Raw genomic sequence first — 20,856 nt, 5'->3', positions numbered from 1 at the left:
ATTCCTTCATCAAAATGAATATGCACGAGCATCCTCCCACCCAGCTTCCAGCCGGAAAGGCCATCCCCATAAGGGAGGGGCAGCTGGGAAGGGCTTCAGGACTCTGAACCAAAATCTGCTCTTACATTTTGTTGGATATCAGCTGGCAGGTACTGAAGGTCACAAATCACAGCTGTGATGCTGTTTCTGAAACATCATGGCATTTCAGAGAAAAAGTGCCATATGAAATGCTCTACTTGTCACTATGGCGAGTCTGCCGTGGGACGGAAAAGGACACACGTGGTCAAAAAAAGATGGGAGAAATAAGAGTCCTCTGGTTGGCTTCCTATCCTCTGTGTCCTGGTTTATCTGAGTCTTACATGAACCTTTAGTAACATTTAACAGCAGAGCTGAATGAAACCATTAAAAGCCCAATTATTTTAGCATTTTGACTACTATTTGACCACTCTACCACATATTACCATTAAAACAGACAAGATTAATTTATCCTATAACCTGAAAACTTCTAGAAACTACAGTATTACCTTAAAACAGTAAAAAGAAAGGGCTGATTGGTTAATAGTGCTTCATTCCAATGTACAGAATGAAAGACAGAAACAAAACAAGTAAACATGTACAGTAACTCAATACATTAATTATTCTGATGAAACAAATTTATTTGGTGCACTTTTCCTGCTGCATGGGATCACTGTGCATACAAATGTTTATTATATCATTGTCAAAGAGGTATCCTACCTCCATTTGAAATTTAAGAAGGACTTAAAAGAATACATTTTAAATGAAAATCACAAATGGAAGAGATCAAAACAGCAAAAAGAAACAGGTATATGTAAAAAAGCATGTACTTTGAGAAAAACAGATACAATAATGAAGCACAAAATCAAGGTTAAAAGCAGAATTTAGCATAGTTGTAGTCCACATGCATTAGTGGACTTACAATCTTTATTGAAGAACAGAAATCTTCTTTCTTGCTGTTTTATTACCTTGGCAACATCTCCTCCATGTCAGCAATTACATAGGAGACAACAGTCCAAACAGCAGCACAGAGATTCATCTGGTTTGGATCCTGAACTGTCATCATGTCCCCTTGAGAATGATGAAACCAGAAGTATTTACTGATGTCATTATGCAAGCTGGCACCTACAGATAGAAATGGGCAAAGTTCCATTATAGGAATACAAATATTTAAAGAAGAATATAAACTTGAATCTGTTCCTGGGCTGTTTATGATTAAATCCACATGCAACTGTATAAAATTCATATATATTCAAAATATAATAACTGTACAGAGCCATGGCATGTGCAGTTTGTATGTTTTGGGTTAATTGACTTGAGTGATCATGAGGCAGCAAAAATTTCCACCAGGGAAAAGCCAACCTTCCCCTGGGAGACTCGTTTCCTCAGCAACAGTATGCATCCATTTTCCTCTGAAACTAGCAGAGTCCAAGCAGGAAAATCCCTACTGTAACCCCATGGCAGTGCTTCCCCTGTTCTCTATCCCACTGCTCTGATGATGAGTTACTACTGAGTTATGAATCCTTTGCTTGCTGTTATTTATGATTGGGAACACTTTGGAGTTTGCTTCTGCTTTTGAGCCCTTGTTCATCACAAGGATGTGCTGTTTCAGAGCAATTTTGCAGATAACGTGGGGTAATTCAGAGAGCCCAAGACTACATTCCTCTCACAGTCAGGAGTCCTCATAAGCTGGGGCAGAAGCAAGTTGGGTGAAACCACAGTTCCTCCCATTCAGGAACAACTGATTCCCTCTAGGAGCACATGGGCAGGGAAAGAACTACTACTACCCAAGCCATCTGGGCTCAGGGAGCACAAATACTGCTTGCAAGGCATCACTCAAGGCAGACCAAAGCCAAGATGAGTTGGAGAAGCTGCCACCCCACTGGGACCCACAGCAGAGACACTGGTAGAGAATTTTCACCCTGTCCATTGTCTGCCTGGTCCAGACCCTACTGACCCTCCCTAACCCTCCTGTTCCCTTGAAATTCCTTCCTTCTCAGTTCATTATCTCTGCCTTTTCTCTGGTTTTATCAGCCTCAATCTGCTTTGTTGTAATCTCAACAACCATTCCACCATTAACAGAATTCCACACATTTTGAAAATAAGTAAATGTGATATTTTCCCCCCACCACACTAATTCACTGCTTGCAGTTCCTTTGCACTGATTCCCTTGGCCTGCTCACTGACAAGGGCTCAGAGCTGTACAGCTCTGTCCTGGTTTAAAAGTTAACCAGCAGGGGGAATGAACCCAACTCAAAAGAGAGATTATAAGTCAGAATAACAATTTATTAAAATAATACAGTAAGTACAATAATACAAACAAACAATTGGTCTCAACCCACAAAAACCCAAATGTATGACCCAGTACCCTGGGGCCTGAACAAAGTGGTGTTCCTTGGGCCCTGTTTGAGTCCAAAGTAAAGGGAGAGGGGAAGAACCTGCTGGTGGGAGAGCTGCTGCAGTCTGGCCAGAACTGGTGATCGCAGTCCAGTGGTGGTCCAAGTCTGGTTGAGAGCGATGAGATGCAGCCGTCCTCTGGATCCCACGAGTGGGTTGAAAAATGTTCCAAAACTCCAAGATTATATATCCTCCAGTTCAGGCAGGAATGCTTGGTACTCTCCTCAGGGCGGGGAGTTCACAAAGGGTGTGAGGACAGAAACATCCTCCTATCTCACAGGCCTCTTAACACCTAGTTTATAGCCTGAGGAGTCAGGCTCTATGGGTAGAGGGTGCGAATAGTCTATTGACAACAATAGTCTAGTTTCTGGGAAATGACATGGAAGGCTATAGAATACAGTTTTGGGTTACACCCACCATGATGAACTGATCTCAGCTGTCCTAACTAGGACATTATCCACCCCTTATTCTATGCCATCCATGTCATGCCCAAATTAACCCCCTTTAAAAACTATATCCCTTTAAAACTATATACATCTATCTATCTATCTATCTATCTATATATATACAATGAAACATTACAGACCATTCTCACTCAAAATTAGGTCCCCTTGTGGTACACAACGTGTCTCCCCATCTTTTTGCATTACCCACCACGTGGAACCAGGTCCCTGAGCAAAAACAATCCCTCGGATGGGTTTGCCTTTGCTTGAGGTGGGACTAATCCAAACAGTCTTCCCTAACATTCCTCTCATATGTACCACGGGGACTTTATCTCCATCTACAGTATGCAAAAGTTCTGATTGGGCAGGGCCAGCTCGATTGATGGAACCTCTGGTGTTGACCAACCAGGTGGCCTTTGCTAAATGCAGCTCCCAGTGTTTGAGAGTCTCCCCACACAGTGCCTTCAGAGTGGTTTTCAGCAGTCCGTTGCACCGCTCAACTTTTCCAGCAGCTGGTGCATGGTAGGGGATATGATACACCCACTCAATGCCGTGCTCTTTGGCCCAGGTGTCTACGAGGCCATTCTTGAAATGGGTCCCATTATCAGACTCAATTCTCTCCGGGGTGCCGTGTCGCCACAGGACTTGTTTTTCAAGGCCCAGGATGGTATTCCGGGCAGTGGCATGAGGCACGGGGTATGTCTCCAACCATCCAGTGCTTCCTTCTACCATGGTCAGTACGTAGTGCTTACCCTGGCGGGTTTTGGGGAGCGTGATGTAGTCAACTTGCCAGGCTTCCCCATACCTGTACTTTGACCACCGTCCACCATACCATAGAGGCTTCACCCGCTTGGCCTGCTTGATGGCAGCACATGTCTCACAGTCATGGATGACCTGTGAGACAATGTCCTTGGTTAAGTCCACCCCTCGGTCACGAGCCCATCTGTATGTTGCATCTCTCCCCTGGTGACCGGAGGCGTCATGGGCCCATCGAGCCAGAAATAATTCTCCTTTGTGCTGCCAATCCAGATCTACCTGAGAGACTTTAATCCTGGCAGCTCGGTCCGCCTGCTCGTTGTTATGATGCTCCTCATTAGCCCGTTTCTTGCCTACATGAGCGTCTACGTGACGGACCTTCACACTCAGCTTCTCTACCCGGCCAGCGATGTCCTGCCACATCTCCGCCGCCCAGATGGGTTTCCCTTGGCGCTGCCAGTTGGCCTTTTTCCATCGCTCCAGCCATCCCCACAGAGCATTGGCCACCATCCATGAGTCAGTGTAGAGATAGAGTCTTGGCCACTTCTCTCGTTCAGCTATATCCAAAGCCAACTGAACGGCTTTAAGCTCTGCAAACTGACTTGACCCACCTTGTCCTTCGGTCGCTTCTGCAACTCGCCGTGTGGGACTCCATACAGCTGCCTTCCATTTTCGGTTTGTCCCTACAATGCGGCAGGAGCCATCCGTGAAGAGCACATATCGCCTTTCATCTGCTGGTAGCTTGTCATATGGTGGGGCCTCCTCAGCACGTGTCACCTTCTCCTCCTCTTCTTCAGAGGATAGTCCGAAACTCTCACCTTCGGGCCAATTGGTGATAATTTCCAGAATCCCAGGGCGATTAGGATTCCCTATCCGGGTTCGCTGCGTGATCAGAGCCATCCACTTACTCCATGTGGCATCGGTGGCATGATGTGTGGAAGGAACTCTTCCCTTGAACATCCAGCCCAGCACTGGTAGTCGGGGTGCCAGGAGGAGCTGCGCTTCAGTGCCGATTACTTCTGAGGCAGCTCGAACTCCTTCATAGGCAGCCAGGATCTCTTTCTCAGTTGGTGTATAGCTGGCTTCAGATCCTTTGTATCCCCGACTCCAGAATCCCAGCGGTCGTCCTCGGGTCTCCCCAGGCACTTTCTGCCAGAGGCTCCAAGAAGGGCCATTCTCCCCGGCTGCGGTGTAGAGCACGTTCTTCACGTCCTGTCCTGTCCTTACTGGCCCAAGGGCTACCGCATGGGCAATCTCCTGTTTAATTTGTTCAAAGGCTTGTTGTTGTTCGGGGCCCCACTGGAAATCATTTTTCTTCCGTGTCACAAGGTAGAGAGGGCTTACAATCTGACTATACTCGGGGATATGCATCCTCCAAAAGCCCACAGCGCCTAGGAAAGCCTGTGTTTCCTTCTTGCTGGTTGGTGGGGACATGGCTGCTATTTTGTTAATCACCTCCATTGGAATTAGACGGCGTCCATCTTGCCACTTCACTCCTAGGAACTGAATTTCCTGAGCAGGTCCCTTGACCTTACTCCGTTTAATGGCAAAACCGGCTCTTAGGAGAATCTGGATTATCTTCTCTCCTTTCTCGAAGACTTCGCCCGCTGTGTTCCCCCATACAATGATGTCATCAATGTACTGTAGGTGCTCTGGAGCCTCACCCTTTTCCAGTGCAGTCTGGATCAGTCCGTGGCAAATGCTGGGACTGTGTTTCCACCCCTGAGGCAGTCGATTCCAGGTGTACTGCACACCTCTCCAATTGAAAGCAAATTGTGGCCTGCACTCCGCTGCCAAAGGAATGGAGAAAAAGGCATTGGCTATGTCAATGGTGGCATACCACTTGGTTTCCTTGGACTCCAGCTCGTACTGGAGCTCCAACATGTCCGGCACAGCAGCACTCAGGGGTGGTGTGACTTCATTGAGTCCACGGTAATCCACCGTCAGCCTCCACTCTCCGCTGGACTTACGCACTGGCCATATAGGGCTATTAAAGGGTGAGCGAGTCTTGCTGACCACCCCCTGGGTCTCCAGTTCACGGATCATCTTTTGTATAGGGGTCACAGAGTCTCGGTCGGTGCGGTATTGCCGACGGTGCACTGTTGCTGTGGCTATCGGTACCAATTGTTCTTCAACCTTCAGCAGTCCCACAGCAGAGGGGTCCTCTGAGAGACCAGGCAAGGTGTTCAACTGTCTGATTTCCTCCGTCTCCACAGCAGCTATGCCAAAAGCCCAACGAAGTCCTTTTGGGTCTTTGAAATACCCACTCCTCAGGTAATCTATGCCAAGGATACACGGGGCCTCTGGACCAGTCACGATGGGATGTCTGTGCCATTCCTTCCCAGTCAGGCTCACTTCAGCTTCCAGTACAGTCAGCTGTTGGGATCCCCCTGTCACCCCAGAAATAGAGATGGATTCTGCCCCTACGTATCTTGATGGCATTAATGTACATTGTGCGCCAGTGTCCACTAAAGCCTTATATCTTTGTGGCTCTGATGTGCCAGGCCACCGAATCCACACAGTCCAATAGACTCGATTGTCCCTCTCCTCTACCTGGCTAGAGGCAGGGCACCCCTAGTCCTGGTCATGGTACTCATTGTGCTCTTCTTGTGGGTATGACCTGGAGGTCCCTTCAAGAGGATCAGACGTATCATCATTCCTGTACCGTCTGGAGTCTTGCCCACGAGAGACTGGAGCAACGTTTACCCTTGAAGAGTTCTTTATGGTATTTGTTCCTCTTTTCAGTTCACGTACCCGGGCTGCTAAGGAAGAGGTGGGTTTCCCATCCCACTTCCTCATATCTTCTCCATGCTCACGGAGGTAAAACCATAGATCGCTACGTGGAGTGTACCTTCTCTCCTTAGCTGGGGAACGCTGGCTCCTGATAGCAGAGACTCTTGTTCGTCCTGGCGAGATATGGAAAATCCCTTCCTTAATTTCTTCTCTTAGCTTCTGGTGTCCCTCTTCAATTTTCTCTTCTAGGCTTCGGACGTGTTCAGCCAGTTTGGTTTCCACAGATGAGACGTGGGCTCGTAATGGGGCGGTGACAGTGTCTTCATAAATCCTGAGTTTGCTAACCAATGCTCCCACCTTGTCCTCTCCCTCCCTCCATTGCAGCGTTGCTAAGTAGCGGGAATACATTTCTGGCCCGAGTCGTGCAAACTTTAACCACATTTGGGAGGTGCACTGTACGCCATCTGGACTCTTAGGGAATCTTTCATCCTCTGAAAAGATTATCTCCAGTACAGCTAACTCCCTTAAGCACCGGATACCTTGTTCCATCGTGTTCCACTGTCCTTGCTGTACGTGGAGGTCCTCCTTGCAAAGGTATCTCTCCCTCACACTGGACAACAGTCGCCGCCAGAGGCTGAGAGTTTCCTGCCTCCTTCCAATCCCCTGATCAATGACTACATCTCGAGACAGGGATCCCAGCTGTCTGGCTTCACTCCCATCTAGGATCGTATCGTTAGCTGCGGCATCCCAGATTCGGAGCAGCCAGGTCAGAATGGACTCGTTCGCCTGTCGTGTGAACTCTCTCCGGAGCTCACGTAGCTCACCCAGGGACAGGGACCGAGTGATTATTTCTGGCTCTGTCTCCTCCGGTGGATGTGAAGGTCCCGCCTCTTCGTCATCATTTGCTATGCGAACTGATTTAGTCTTTGATTTCCTTTTCTGGACAGGGGCGACTGCTATTGGTTTTGCTTGTTCTTCTGGCTCCTCGATGGTTTGTGTGGACACGGTGCTGGTTGGTTCATTTCTTTCTCCCTCTGACTCAGCTGTGGTTTGGGTGGACGTGGTGTCTGCGGATTTGGTCCTTCTCTCCTCGCCCTGACAGTGCTGTATCATGTCAAGCAGTGCCCGGTAGGCAGTGGCCAGGGCCCAGCAGGTTGCTGTGAGCTGGCCATCTCTGGAGCTGCCAGAGCATTTTTCCTTCACCAGTCTTATCATGCTAACAGGATCCTGCAGTTGTTCAGGGGTGAATTTCCAGATCATTGGAGGAGAAAACTTTTCCAAATACTGGCTGATGTCCTCCCACTTCCCGTGCCACTCAGCATTATCTGCTCCCAGGGCAGGTGTCCAACCAACCTCCCTAAAAGGCACTTTTCTGACCCTAAACATGGTGTACACAGTACAGAGCAGACAGAGCAACACTAACAATAACATTATGCTGTCCTTAACATCAAAAGGGAACTCAATATTTTCAAAAACTGTTTTAGCAGGTCTGAAGGGGAAGAAGGAGGTGGGAGGCTGGAAACCATCCACCCCTGTTCCCCCAAAAAGCTGGGTACGATTTTTAATGAGGCCCCAGAGGTAGCAACCCAAACCAGGACAGGCAAACAGGACTGAATACACATTTACAATGAAACTCATTGCTTCTGATGTTAGAATGACATAAACATAATATACTAATAAAGCAATTTGGATCCCTCTCCCTGGTCTTAAAGAGAGCATCAAAACAGGCAAATAATACGCCATCTGTGGAAATATGAACAGGCTCAAATACAACATCCATGTGAGTGCATCAAACAACATGGTGATCAGGGAGTTTCTATATTCAAATAGACAAATGCTTCAAATGAAATTGTGATTCTGACTTCTCTCTCTCTGCCCGACGTTTGGGCGCCAAAATGTCCTGGTTTAAAAGTTAACCAGCAGGGGGAATGAACCCAACTCAAAAGAGAGATTATAAGTCAGAATAACAATTTATTAAAATAATACAGTAAGTACAATAATACAAACAAACAATTGGTCTCAACCCACAAAAACCCAAATGTATGACCCAGTACCCTGGGGCCTGAACAAAGTGGTGTTCCTTGGGCCCTGTTTGAGTCCAAAGTAAAGGGAGAGGGGAAGAACCTGCTGGTGGGAGAGCTGCTGCAGTCTGGCCAGAACTGGTGATCGCAGTCCAGTGGTGGTCCAAGTCTGGTTGAGAGCGATGAGATGCAGCCGTCCTCTGGATCCCACGAGTGGGTTGAAAAATGTTCCAAAACTCCAAGATTATATATCCTCCAGTTCAGGCAGGAATGCTTGGTACTCTCCTCAGGGCGGGGAGTTCACAAAGGGTGTGAGGACAGAAACATCCTCCTATCTCACAGGCCTCTTAACACCTAGTTTATAGCCTGAGGAGTCAGGCTCTATGGGCAGAAGGTGCGAATAGTCTATTGACAACAATAGTCTAGTTTCTGGGAAATGACATGGAAGGCTATAGAATACAGTTTTGGGTTACACCCACCATGATGAACTGATCTCAGCTGTCCTAACTAGGACAAGCTCCCAGGGTAGGACCCATCTAGCACAACAGGACCTGTTCCTTGCTTGGTCATCAAACCCAGAGAACATCCACTGATGTGAATTCACAAGTATGAGCCATGGGCTGCAGGAGGAAACACAGACTGAAGCTACTCCTACTATGCCAAGTAAGGAGGAAAAAACCCAGGATTGTTTCATAATAAAGATTAATTAAATTAATTATTCATGTATTTATTTACATGCAGTGGAAATCAGTATCAGATGATGAGGGCTTTATGTGTGCTCATAAGATTTACTGTTATGATTTTTCTTAAGTTTTCCTGAGATGCCTGAAGCCTTTGAAGAAAATGAAAGCAAAATTTCCCACAGCACAACTGTACATTCCTATAATACATATCTTTTGATCACTCATATAGTCATTCAGAACAGAGAGTCCAGCTCTCCCTGTGGTTAACAGGCATGTTTTTATTGCTGTAATGGAGACTGACTTGGATTGCTCATTTCACTGCTATTTTAGAGAAAAGGAATAGAAAGTTAATGCATTTTATAAATCCATACAAGATGAAGATTCCTTCATAAGAGAAATGATAAGCAGAAAGACCAAATGGTGTAGCATATGGTTATATGTTATTGTGACTGATTTTGTTTTAAGAGGCTCTTTTTCTTAAATGACTTGTTTGCTACTGACTTGAAGCAATGCAATCCCGCAGAAGTCACTGGATAGGTTACAGGTGCTGAATTATGTTCCAATAATTTTCACATCGAATTTATGCCAACTCATATTCACTTTTAAAATTTGATTCTAAATCCTTTTAAATATATGCAACCATAAAAGGATTGAACAATGATAAATTCTTTAACCGACAGACTTCTGCAATAAAGACACATTACAAATTAAGCCACTGAGGCAAACTCATTACAGTTTTTGAAAATTTCTGTAAGACAGAAGACAAAAACTGGTTGCCTGGAATTTGTCGTAGGACAAATTTTACTCATCACAGTAACTACGGATTTACAGAGTAGTGCTCTATCCCTGTGAAAGAAACAGGAACAAACACTCTTTGCTTTGTCATGTTTAATCCTCTGAAATGCTGAAAAAGATTTTTTTTCTCTAAATTGATTTTATAAATCAGAAAATTATAGACTTTGACATCAAGAAATTACTGTGACACATCAGAATGTGTGAGTAGACAGAAAGGTTCTCAAACTGGCCATGCTATCACTTTCATGTCATGGGCTAGCATTGAAATCAGTGACCTGTAAACGTCTTGTGAGACTAAGGAAAAGACCCTGAGAAAGCAGTTTTATCCTATGTAATTAGAAACAAAAATGAAAATCCACGTTCTTGGTTTTGAGCACAAGAACAGTTCACAGCTGAGGGCCTCATGCAAGCCTCTAGACATGAAACACCCTGGGGCGCAGAAATGACTGCAAGCAATTTTCATGTCTCCTGCTGCTTCAAACCTGAGACTCCTCCACATTGATGTTAGCTGCCTGGAGACATTTATAAGTCCAGAGGTCACCAGGTTGCAGCAAGATACTGAATAGTGCCCTTTCATCAGTAAATGTATCCAGGACTGAGGTCAACCCTTGCAGATGATTGTGAAGAGGGAAGTTCTGTGGGGCTCTTTGGACTGCAGTCATGTTGGGTTACCTCAATAAAGTCCATGGGAACCTACAGCCCCTTTTCTTAAAGTCTAACAGAAGAAGCAATGCCATGAGCACATCGGCCACCCCCAGAAGGTGGGGGTACAGTGCTTCAAACAGTGAGGTTTCAAAGAACATCAACTGGCTGACTGTAACATATCCTTGATAGCCACTGAATTATTAAGCCTTCTCAAAGGAAATCTGCCTGAAAGTCAAACATGCCATGTCCGGAAACTTGAAAGAATCCGGGAAAATTCCCCTAGATACAATCTTTAAAACTTCACTTGCTACCTATTTTGTTATTTCACCTAAAATTGATCCGTTTGTTATGCATTTTTTGTTGTTGTCATTATGTAACATTTCTCTCAAGAACAACATTCAGTAACAAATGGGGGCTCATTTTTGCCAGCTATATAAGCTAGCTGTCAAGTAAAACAGATGAGTATCCGTGGTTCATAGACCTATCAATTATTCACCCATGTCCATGCTAGCCACCTAGAAAGGAGACAGTATGCAGTCATGCAAATGTCTGAAAGCTTTAATTAAGTACTTAAAAGTTCTCAGCTGGGACGTGTTATGTAGGTATGTACTGCATATCTAATTCTGATTTCCAAGTGGAACCAACACTCAAACAGAAAAAGAAAGAGACGGGCTCGGTGTTACACTGTCACATTTTATGCACTTTTCTTTTTTCCTGTTTGCAGAGCATCCATAAAGAAAAAAAGAGATGTTTGCCAAACAACCCTCTTTAATTGTCCTTTTTCAGTCTGTTCACATTTACAGTGATGCAAACCACATAAGGGACAATGCTGGTCAAGAAGGAAATCAATGAGAAACTGCTTCTAGCTGGATGTAGTAGGTGTTGTGGCATGAAAATAGGGAATGTTAAAAACTGCTGCCAAAAATGTCGTACTTATTAATTGAATGCATCAAAAATGATGGAAATTAGAAACTGAAAATAATTAATAATTTACAGCTTCAATGAAATAATACATGGATAATTCACAGTACCATTACAAGGTAGCAGAAATCCCTCTTTAGTACAGTTTAGTTACCTAGTTTAGTGCAGTACTTTCACCTATCGGTAGCTATTTAGTGCCACTGGTGATCCCCTAGGGTCAAACACTGGGACACATTGCCCAGGGAGCTCAAGGGGTGCCTGCCAACCTCAACCATTCTGTGGAATTCTAACCCATGTGCCATTTCCTTGGCTCTTTCAGACATCTCTTAGAATTGACACAGCATAAACAAAATCTTTGACTCAAGTTCATTCGTGTCTTGAACTCACTTCATGAGTCTCTGCATAACCAACTATTTCATACATGGTTTGATGCATAAGGCAGGTAAAAGCAGCTGCTTTGGTAATGGATACTGACAATATATTTTTAGTAATCAGTTGCATAAGAGTATCATGATGAAAATATACACACACACACGTAGGAATTCTGAAAAACAGTCCATTCCTTCTAGCTTCTAGTCTCAGCATGAAATGCAGAATGTGAATATTAATTAGCCGATGATGAGGATACTGACTTGCCTTACAACACATTCACATTAAACACCAATTCTTCACACGTTAATAAACTGTTTGACTCAACTTTTTCTTGCCACTTTAAGAAGATGAAATGCTACTATTGAGGTAAAAGATTTAATGACCTACAAAATGAATGATGAGCAGGTCAATGACGACCACTGCTTCTTGTCAATCTCCATCAGGTGCTACTGCCTTCATAAGCACTGCTGTGATAAGTCAGCATTAGAACAGAACTCTAGTGCCAGATATTTAAGCATTTAAATTATTGTCATTTGTGAAAACACTGACTGGAAAACCAGTTACTGATTATCAGGATGATTACAAAGACAGCTTCCATAAAACACAAATATGTTCAAGGGGGAAATCATGCAGTAGCTCCAGAATAACTTTTCTGCTTAAAATGTTTTGCATTACACTTCTCTCTACATTTCATTTCTCTTCTTTTTATATCCCAAATAGCATTGAATTGCCAAATGAAGCCAAATGTGAGTCTTGAAGTCAGTACATGTTTCCTATAGAGCCCTATCAATAGCTTGCCAATTGTCTTTGCTTCAAGTAAAGTTGAACTTCAACTATTCCATGAATCTTTCAGATACAATGGGAAAATCCCCACTGTTTGGGGATACCTCTCTTGGGCATTCAGTATTACAGTTAGATCTTTGGGATACTGACCTCTACATGTATGTTGCCATATACAGTGAAGTTAATATGCTAATGATGTATAAAAAAGCATATAACTTTTCCAGGTTTCCTTTTACAGTAGTCCCTAGAGGACCTGACACTATTTTGCACAGTATATCTACCTCTCCAAATAGAAATGACTCCAGCTCAGAAGCACATACACTCTAAACAGACAAGAGGGACTGAAGGATGAAAGAGGCATGCAGAGATGAAATGACACATTCATTTTCTCACAGCAGCTGAAAAAGGAATAGATGCCAGACATCTGAGCTGAGGCCAGTACCCCGTTGAGCAAGCTGTACTACCTACTAACAGCAAAGCTGGAAATGCCTTAACAAGGGATATTTTGCTCAATGTCTCCAAAAGTTTACAAAAATAAAAGAAAGGTGTTGTGAGATAACACGTGCCTCTCTTGCATCTTCCAAGCATGTCTGTGTTCGAGTTTCATCTCTCTGTCAAGACAAACCTGTGCACTATCAAAGGTACTGCTTGTAGTAAGATGTCAAAACAAATGCCTGATCTTAAACCTTATTTTTATTTCTGTAGAGATTTTCCTGGCTATAAAAGACAGATTCCTTTTTTCCCTATCTATTAAAGATTGCTTTTGTTTCCTGTTTTTTCTTTAAGAAACAAAAAAAACTCTTTTATTTCATTATCAAGTTTATTCCAATCTCAGACCTTTTTAATGTCAATGAAACTATTCAGGAATGTACTAAAAAACTACAATGCTTTAAAAATAAAGCAAGACCTGATGAAATACATATGTCCTTTTTCTTTACATCAAGTACTTAGAAATAGCAAAAAAAAAGATGCAAAGGGACATATCACAATCTTCCATACAGTTAAAAACTACTATGTATACCAGGGAAGCATAAATAGTGAAGTTAAGAGCATTCTCCTCCTCACAGCAGAGTGTTAACTCAGCTTTGTGTTCCTACACTCCCTATGAAACAACAGTATGGGGGTACATATATGTCAGTACAGCAACAGAATCAATAGCCTGTCCCTTCTCATAACTGGAGCATTGCTGTCCCACACATTTTGACAAGGTCTGATGAAGGTCAAAACTTCAGGGCAGACATGGGAAGACACATGACTTTTCCTTCAAAGGATATGTGTCAAAGACCTACCAAAGGAAAAACAGATGAATGATAGGATCAGGAACACAATTTCTTATTCTATTTTTTATTTTCATTTCTATTTTTCATTTTCATTTCGTATTTTTCTAAAACCCAGCAAAGTCATAAATCCCAAGTGGTCAGGGACTAAACCTAGTCCAGTAGTATTTGTGTTTAGGATGGGCTGGCTGGAAGGTTCTATCCATGCCACAGTATTCCTGTTGCTGCAAGCCCCGTGGAGTGTTTGGCTGCTTGTGCTAGGTGTTGCATAGATGTTTTGTGCTGCCCTCACTGAACTGCAGTCTGCAGAACTGTTACTGTAATGAAAACCCAATTACTGCAAGCATCTATTGCATGTATTTTGGTGCTCATATTAACCTCTTCTTTTGTGGGATAACCTGTAGCTGACAGCTGGCTTTAATGTCAATTATTTCATTATCCATTTTTTGAATAAGTAGAGGCAATGGAGAATACTAATGCTGTTTAGTGGGGCGCTGACAGCATTAGTTCTCCTGTCACTTAGTCTCAAATGATGAAATTACAGGCTACGTTGCTTGAGTTTCATAGCTACAGACACTGAAGTAGTTTCCAGTACAGAGCTTATAAATAACATCAGAAGCCCTGTTGTTTCACCTCCTGAGTCACTCTCTCAAAAGTCTTTTAAATTCATGACTCAAACACCAAGACAGAGGGAAAGCTTTCAGTCAGTTGTTTCAGTAGCTAATTAATGGGACTGCAGTGTAAGGGAGACAATATGAAGAGTGCATTATTTCTTGTTTTGCTTAATGCATTTGAGAATTTATCCTCTGGATACACTAAACAGGCTAAATTACAGCTCAGAATTATCACAGTTACTTTTGCAATGCATTAACCTTTCACTTATTGCAGCAGAGGACCAGGGACAGCTGGGGATCCAATCTGAACTCGCATGAAATCCTGTGAAATGAGGTCTCAGGGAAGGAAGCAGTTCTACTCCACAGAGCACAGTTGACTAAACTCTAAAATAATATCCTAAACAGCCCTTGACTGGAAAAAAACACACAAAGCCCCCAGATAAAGCTTCAACAGTAAAAGGCACTGGAAGTTCTTCTTCCACTCATCCAACCTCTGTCTTCAAACAGCAAGGCTCTTTCTTTTAAAAAAGAGAAAAGGGCAAGTCTCCCTAGCTGGTGCTGCCCAAACATGACCCACTTGCAGGCTTACTACCTGGGATGGAGAGATTCTTCACAGACCTACTAATCCCATTTTTGAATCTATTTACACCTCTGCTCCCAGTGGCGATGCATGGTACGCCTGAGCATTTCGTGTGGGTACACTACAGTTCTTAATTTAGGAGCTGTAGTAGTAGCACCCTCTCTTTTTTCATTCACCTTCATATCATTAATGGCTTAATACACCTTTATCACACCTAACTCGGCAGCTTTTTCCCAAGCTGAATAGCCCTCCTCATGCAGAAACTAGACAATATCTCTGAGGATAGAGGCTTCTGGTGTCTCCTCTCCCTTTTCTAATTGCATTTCACCGTACCTGAGATGAAAAGCTCAATACTGCCTGCAAACACCAGCATGTGAATGGACTCAAGATGTGAGTGTGGTATACCACAACACATTACCTATGGATGCTTTCTGGTTTTTTCTCCCTTTCTTCCTTCCCCAGCTGTATGAAACTGTGCTTTTTACCATCCCTGGGTATTGACTTGACAATTTCAGACAATTATCCACAGAGATTCTCAGAACATTCTCTTTGAAAATAACATGGATCCTGTTGCTGTGTATGCATAGCTCCTATCCTGCATCACTCTGCTTTTATTGACACAAAAATGTCACTGGCTGTTGCATTGTTTAGGCATTTTCTGCTATAAGATTACTGTCACATTTTCAGGGTCAGCTTCAGTATTGACATGAAATATTTGAAGTAGTCATCAGAAAATGTTGTCAACTTGCTATTCTTGATGTTCACTTCCTTTGCAGCTAACATCCAGTTTTCTGAACATCCAAAGTGCCAAAAAGAAAAAAAGGTGGCTGGGTAGCCTAAAGCCTTTCTCTATTATCAAGACCGGCAATTTATTTCTACCTTCTTTTAATCAGATATTACTCTGAAGAAGGAAAATACTTCTCACAGAGTCAACCAGGTTGAAAAAGACCTCTGAGGTCATCGAGTCCAATCTATGACCTCACACCACCTTATCAACCAGACCATGGCACTAAGTGCCACATCCAGTCTTTTCTTAAACACCTCCAGGGACGGTGACTCCACCACCTCCCTGGATAGCCTGATAGCTCAAAGGCCTGATCACCCCTTCCGTGAAGAACTTCTTGCTAATGTTCAACCTAAACCTTCTCTGGCACAGCTTAAGACTGTGTCCTCCTGTTCTGTCACTAGTTGCCTGCAAGAAGATACCAACTCTCACCTGGCTACAACCTCAGGTAGTTGTAGAGAGTGATGAGGTCTCCCCTGAGCTTCCTCCTCTCCAGGCTAAACAATCCCAGCTCCCTCAGCTGTTCCTCATAGCACTTGTGCTCCAGACCTGTCACCAGCCTTGTTGCTCCAGCACCTCAACATCCTTCCTAAATTGAGGGGCCCAGAACTGGACACAGCATTCGAGGTGTGGCCTCACCAGTGCCAAGTACAGAGGGACAATCACTGCCCTGGTCCTGCTGGCCACACTATTCCTGATCCAGGCCAGGATGCCATTGGTCTTCTCGGCCACCTGGGCACACCGCTGGCTCATGTTCAGTGGGCTACCAATCAGTACTCCCAGGTTCCTTTCCACCTGGCTGCTCTCCAGCCACTCTGTGCCCAGCCTGTAGCGCTGCAGGGGGTTGTTGTGGCCATAGTGCAGGACCTGGCACTTGGTCTTGCTGAACTTCATACCACTGGATTCAGCCCATCTCTCCAGCTTGACCAGGTCCCTCTGCAGAGCCCTGCTACCCTCCAGCAGATTGACTCTCATCTCACAGCACCTTCTTCCTCTAAAGGTCTTTGATCCAGAAGCTTTTGAAGACTCAGCTGTACTTTACTGACCAGATCCAGCTACAGAAATGGTTAAAACTCCTCTAAAAAAGCCTTGCTGGACTGGTGAGGCATGACTTCTTTTTTCCAAAGTAACATGGACTCTTGAATTATTTTCATATTTTCTATCTTAGGTCTGTGATGACCCTGGTTAAGTGAATCACAGACTGTATTTAGGGGATTCCCTACATAGGGTATAAAAATTTAGAAGGGTTATAGTACCTGTATTAGATGTCTGTTTACGTTCAGATGTACTGTATATATTTTAATATAGTTTATTTAATTTGTGCTTTCTTTAAAACTAGGTACATGGCTACATGGTTATGCAGAGACTATTTAAAAAGTTGATATTAGAAATCCTTTCCATTTTGCATTCTCTTTTAAACACTGTAAGTGGGATGAAAGTCTTTGCAAAATCAGCACTTTCTCTAATTCAGAATCTTTTCATGTGTTTGTTTATGTCTCAGCTCAGTAAAGCAAGTGATTTATTTTAATGCCATTAAGCTTTAAGTGTCACACACAAGGGTCAAGTGAATACTGGGACCCATGTGAACCATCTTTCCTGACCAAAGGTATTTCTGTATTTCTCTATACTCTCTCTATTGATGCCTAAAAGAAAACTCAGGGAGAAAGAAACTCAGAGGCAACTTAGTTTTGGAGGTAAGGTAAGGTAAGGATTTAATCGTGCCTCTCAGGCATAGGGGTTACAAGACACGTACCCATTCTGTCTCAGATGTTACAATTTTATAATATTGTCCAGCCAACCCCAGGTTTTTCCACCCTCTGGCTTTTGCCCTGGTCCACCCTGATCTGCCCCTGGGGAATTGGGGCTGAGGTCTTTCTGAGACCACCTACTTCATCACGTGGTCTTCCTCGGAGCACAAAGGGCACATGGTCACCCAGCTCTCGACTGCATCTTGCGGTTCGGGTTAGAGTACAAGTGTTCTTAAACAGAAGAGGCCTACCTTGAAGAGAAGTCTAAATATTCTAGTGGAATTCAGGAGAATTGATATGGGAAATTGGGGTGAGAGGGTTGGGGAATGCGTGTAGTTACTGTGCTAAGGGTAAGGGGAAAGGAATAAGTGCTGCTGCTTCTAAAATCTACACTTTCTACATAACTACTTACAAAACTTATAAAGTTAGAAAAATCAAAAAACCAAAAGGACCTTAAGGCATCACTATAACTGCACCACGTAGCTGATATAAGCTTGCTTAGAAATCCAAAGTATTGAAGTGCTTTGATGTCCTCTGCTCATGCCCAGGGCCAGACCCTTGCTCCAACCCACTCCAACAACTTCCAAATCTCCCCAGAAATGCAGTGGAAACAGGCAGCCTTGGACTGTTTGAAAGCCAGGTATGAGGAACAGGAACCATGAAAATGACCCACGTGTCAGGATTTTGAGTAGCAATTCTGTTTGCAGTAGTTCTCTGCACTCATTTACATTTTCAATCCATTCAAGAGGTTTCCTTGTATTTTACAATCAATGGAGCAATTACCTAGAGTCAAACTCACAAGCCAATTTAAAGCAAGCCTTTAGGTCTGCTTTTCCAGAGTATTCTGGAGATAGGAAGGAAATGTGCAGGTTTCCATTTGCTCTAACCTTCCCTCCTTGATATGATTAGAGTTGGATGTTTAATCACCAAGTTCCTGTAGGACCCTTCCCAGCAAGCAGTTGACTATCAGAAATGCCAATATTCATAGGACACAACTAAGCAGAGCTCCCATCTGCCCAGATGGTGAAAAAAGTCAGTTAATGTTCTGGAGCTTAAATAGTTATGAAAAAAAAAAAAACAACCCAACCAAAAGAGCCAACAACCCTCCCCCCCCCAAACCAGTCACCTAATTTAAGCAAAACACATCCTAAGCACACTACTACATCTGTTATATTTTGTATCACAGAAACTAAAACTGCATTTATACAAGCACACCCAGAGAATGAGTAATCGTTTTTACTATCTCTACTTTCATACTCCATTAAGACTACAAAATTCTTCAAGATCATGGTGAATTTTAGATGTAGGACCATTAGACAAACATGGAAGAATATACTAGGCCTACAACAATAAAATATTCTTCAAAATATCTGTGGTTACTTTGAGTAATGTGTACTTGAGTTTTAAACCAATAAGTTATTCCATAACACGTTAGATGCTTCAGATACTGCTGATGAAATATCTCTTTCATTTGATCTGTAAACCAGTGTATATTTAGCACGTTCATCAGTAACAGAAACATTGAGAGGTTCTTGAAACAAAGTTCAGAGGTGGTCTTATTGCAAGGTTCAGGACTATACAGATGTTTGAGTTTTCAGTCTCCATGGTTAGGCTTCAGAGAGCCATGAAGCTCACAGCTCCAGAGGCGCTTTCTGGGGCTGCAAAAGGCATGTGAAAGGGAGCACAGCACCAACATTGCTCCCTCCACACCTTTCTCAGTTGGGCCACTCATAGTGCTGGGTACCTGAGCCTCAGCCACCACTAAGGTTAGGGGTAGGGTTCAGAGAACCACAAAGCCTTCCTGGTCTAGTCTACAGATCATGTTGTCCAATGGGTGATGAACACAAAGCAGCAGGAATGAAAACTATTCAATGTTTTAAAAAACAAATTGCATATTTTTTGTCAGCAAAACTGCAAAGAAACAACACACTTTAACAAAAAAAAAAAAAGATAAAAATAATTAAGGTACAGTGAAGACACCTGCTGCAACACAGTTGTTCATAATCTCAGAATCTTTCTCTGTTTTAATGTTTCATGAAATTACCTTGGGTTTCATTAGGAAAAGAAAAGGGGAAATTAAAGTATTTCTGTCCTTTAAAGGAGGGAAGTAAGAGAAATTTCTCATACCTGCTCTGACTCTGCAGTGTATCACTACTTTTATGTGAGCACTGGCTAATCCACAGAGCAGAACTAATCCTAGAAGAAGGCAAAGCAAATAAAGCAGTGTCCCTAACTAGCATAGTTCTTCCAACCTGTAAATTTGAGTTGCTGTGATAGCTACTTTGCCACAGTGCAAACACAGTGAGTGACCTGTCAAAATGCAAATATATTAGGAGTGAAACAAAAGTCATATAAGCTCAGAAAGAACACTAAGAGAAGCTGACAATTAATTTTAAGTTGAAAGTTTAACCTGTTTGCTTTCAGTGAAAGGTCCTCAGTCCCACCAGTAAATGCAGATTGTCTTAAACACAGGCTTACTGCATTCTGTTTTACTACACACAGATCATGCTGTTTTCTTATAAATTTGAGGGGTTTTTTGTTCTTTTCAAATTAAATCTATATGGTTGAAGGCCCCATTTAAAATGTGGAAAGCAAAGACTGTCTGGGTGAAACTTAACAGAAGCAGAACAAGGCATCAGTGGGTCCAGCTGCCATGAGTGCCAAGCTGTTGACTGCAGCTTTGAAAATCCTCCTCCAGAAAATTCTGATTATCTCCATCACAATCATAATTTTGCACAAATCAAGGATCAATATATGTTTTCATCACATAAATAAATAAAATAAAAATAATAAAAATAATAAAATAATAAAAATGTGAATAAAAATGTGCAAGGTCCCATTTTAAATTATATACTTTTACAGAAAAGTGATAGGCAGCTACAAAAGGCACATTTCACACATGATGCAACAAATGCAAATATTTGATAACAGTGACCAGACTCTACACAATACAAAGTAAATAAGCCTCTATTAGTTTAAATACTCCCTACCATCCTTCTTATACATTGTGCCCATTCTAAAACTTAAAGCAGTGTTTACAGCTGTATACATTAAAGTAATTTCAATTTGGATTTAGTCAAAGAAATCAGGCACAAGTATGCTCTTGCAAAACTGTTTATGGTGCTATATTCAAACATCACCTATAGACAAATGCAAAGGGGGAAAAAGAGCCAGTGATGACAATTGCTAGTAGCCTAGAGTAAGATCATTACCAAATGATTAAAACTATTTTTATAGAGAGAAGCTAGAATACATACCTTAAAAAAAAATCTTAATCTCTGCATTGCTA

At 42.9% G+C, this 20,856-nt stretch overlaps 1 protein-coding gene across 2 annotated transcripts in view; it reads right to left on the bottom strand.

The window, feature by feature from the left end:
• Nucleotides 1-635: 635 nt before the first annotated feature.
• Nucleotides 636-20,856, bottom strand: part of CPQ (carboxypeptidase Q) — a 158,087-nt gene continuing 137,866 nt past the window's right edge. For both annotated transcript variants that reach the window (XM_051785295.1, XM_051785294.1), the window contains exon 8: nt 636-1,140. In XM_051785295.1, the coding sequence (XP_051641255.1) occupies nt 980-1,140 (161 nt within the window). In that variant the 3' untranslated portion in view covers nt 636-979. The remainder of the gene's footprint in view (nt 1,141-20,856) is intronic.

This window comes from Manacus candei, unplaced genomic scaffold, assembly GCF_025592945.1.
Source record: "Manacus candei isolate 608988 ecotype Guabito, Panama unplaced genomic scaffold, ASM2559294v1 h1tg000019l, whole genome shotgun sequence".
NCBI lineage: Eukaryota > Metazoa > Chordata > Aves > Passeriformes > Pipridae > Manacus > Manacus candei.
Note: the sequence above shows the minus strand (reverse complement) of the source record. Positions and strands in the feature narration are given on the sequence as shown.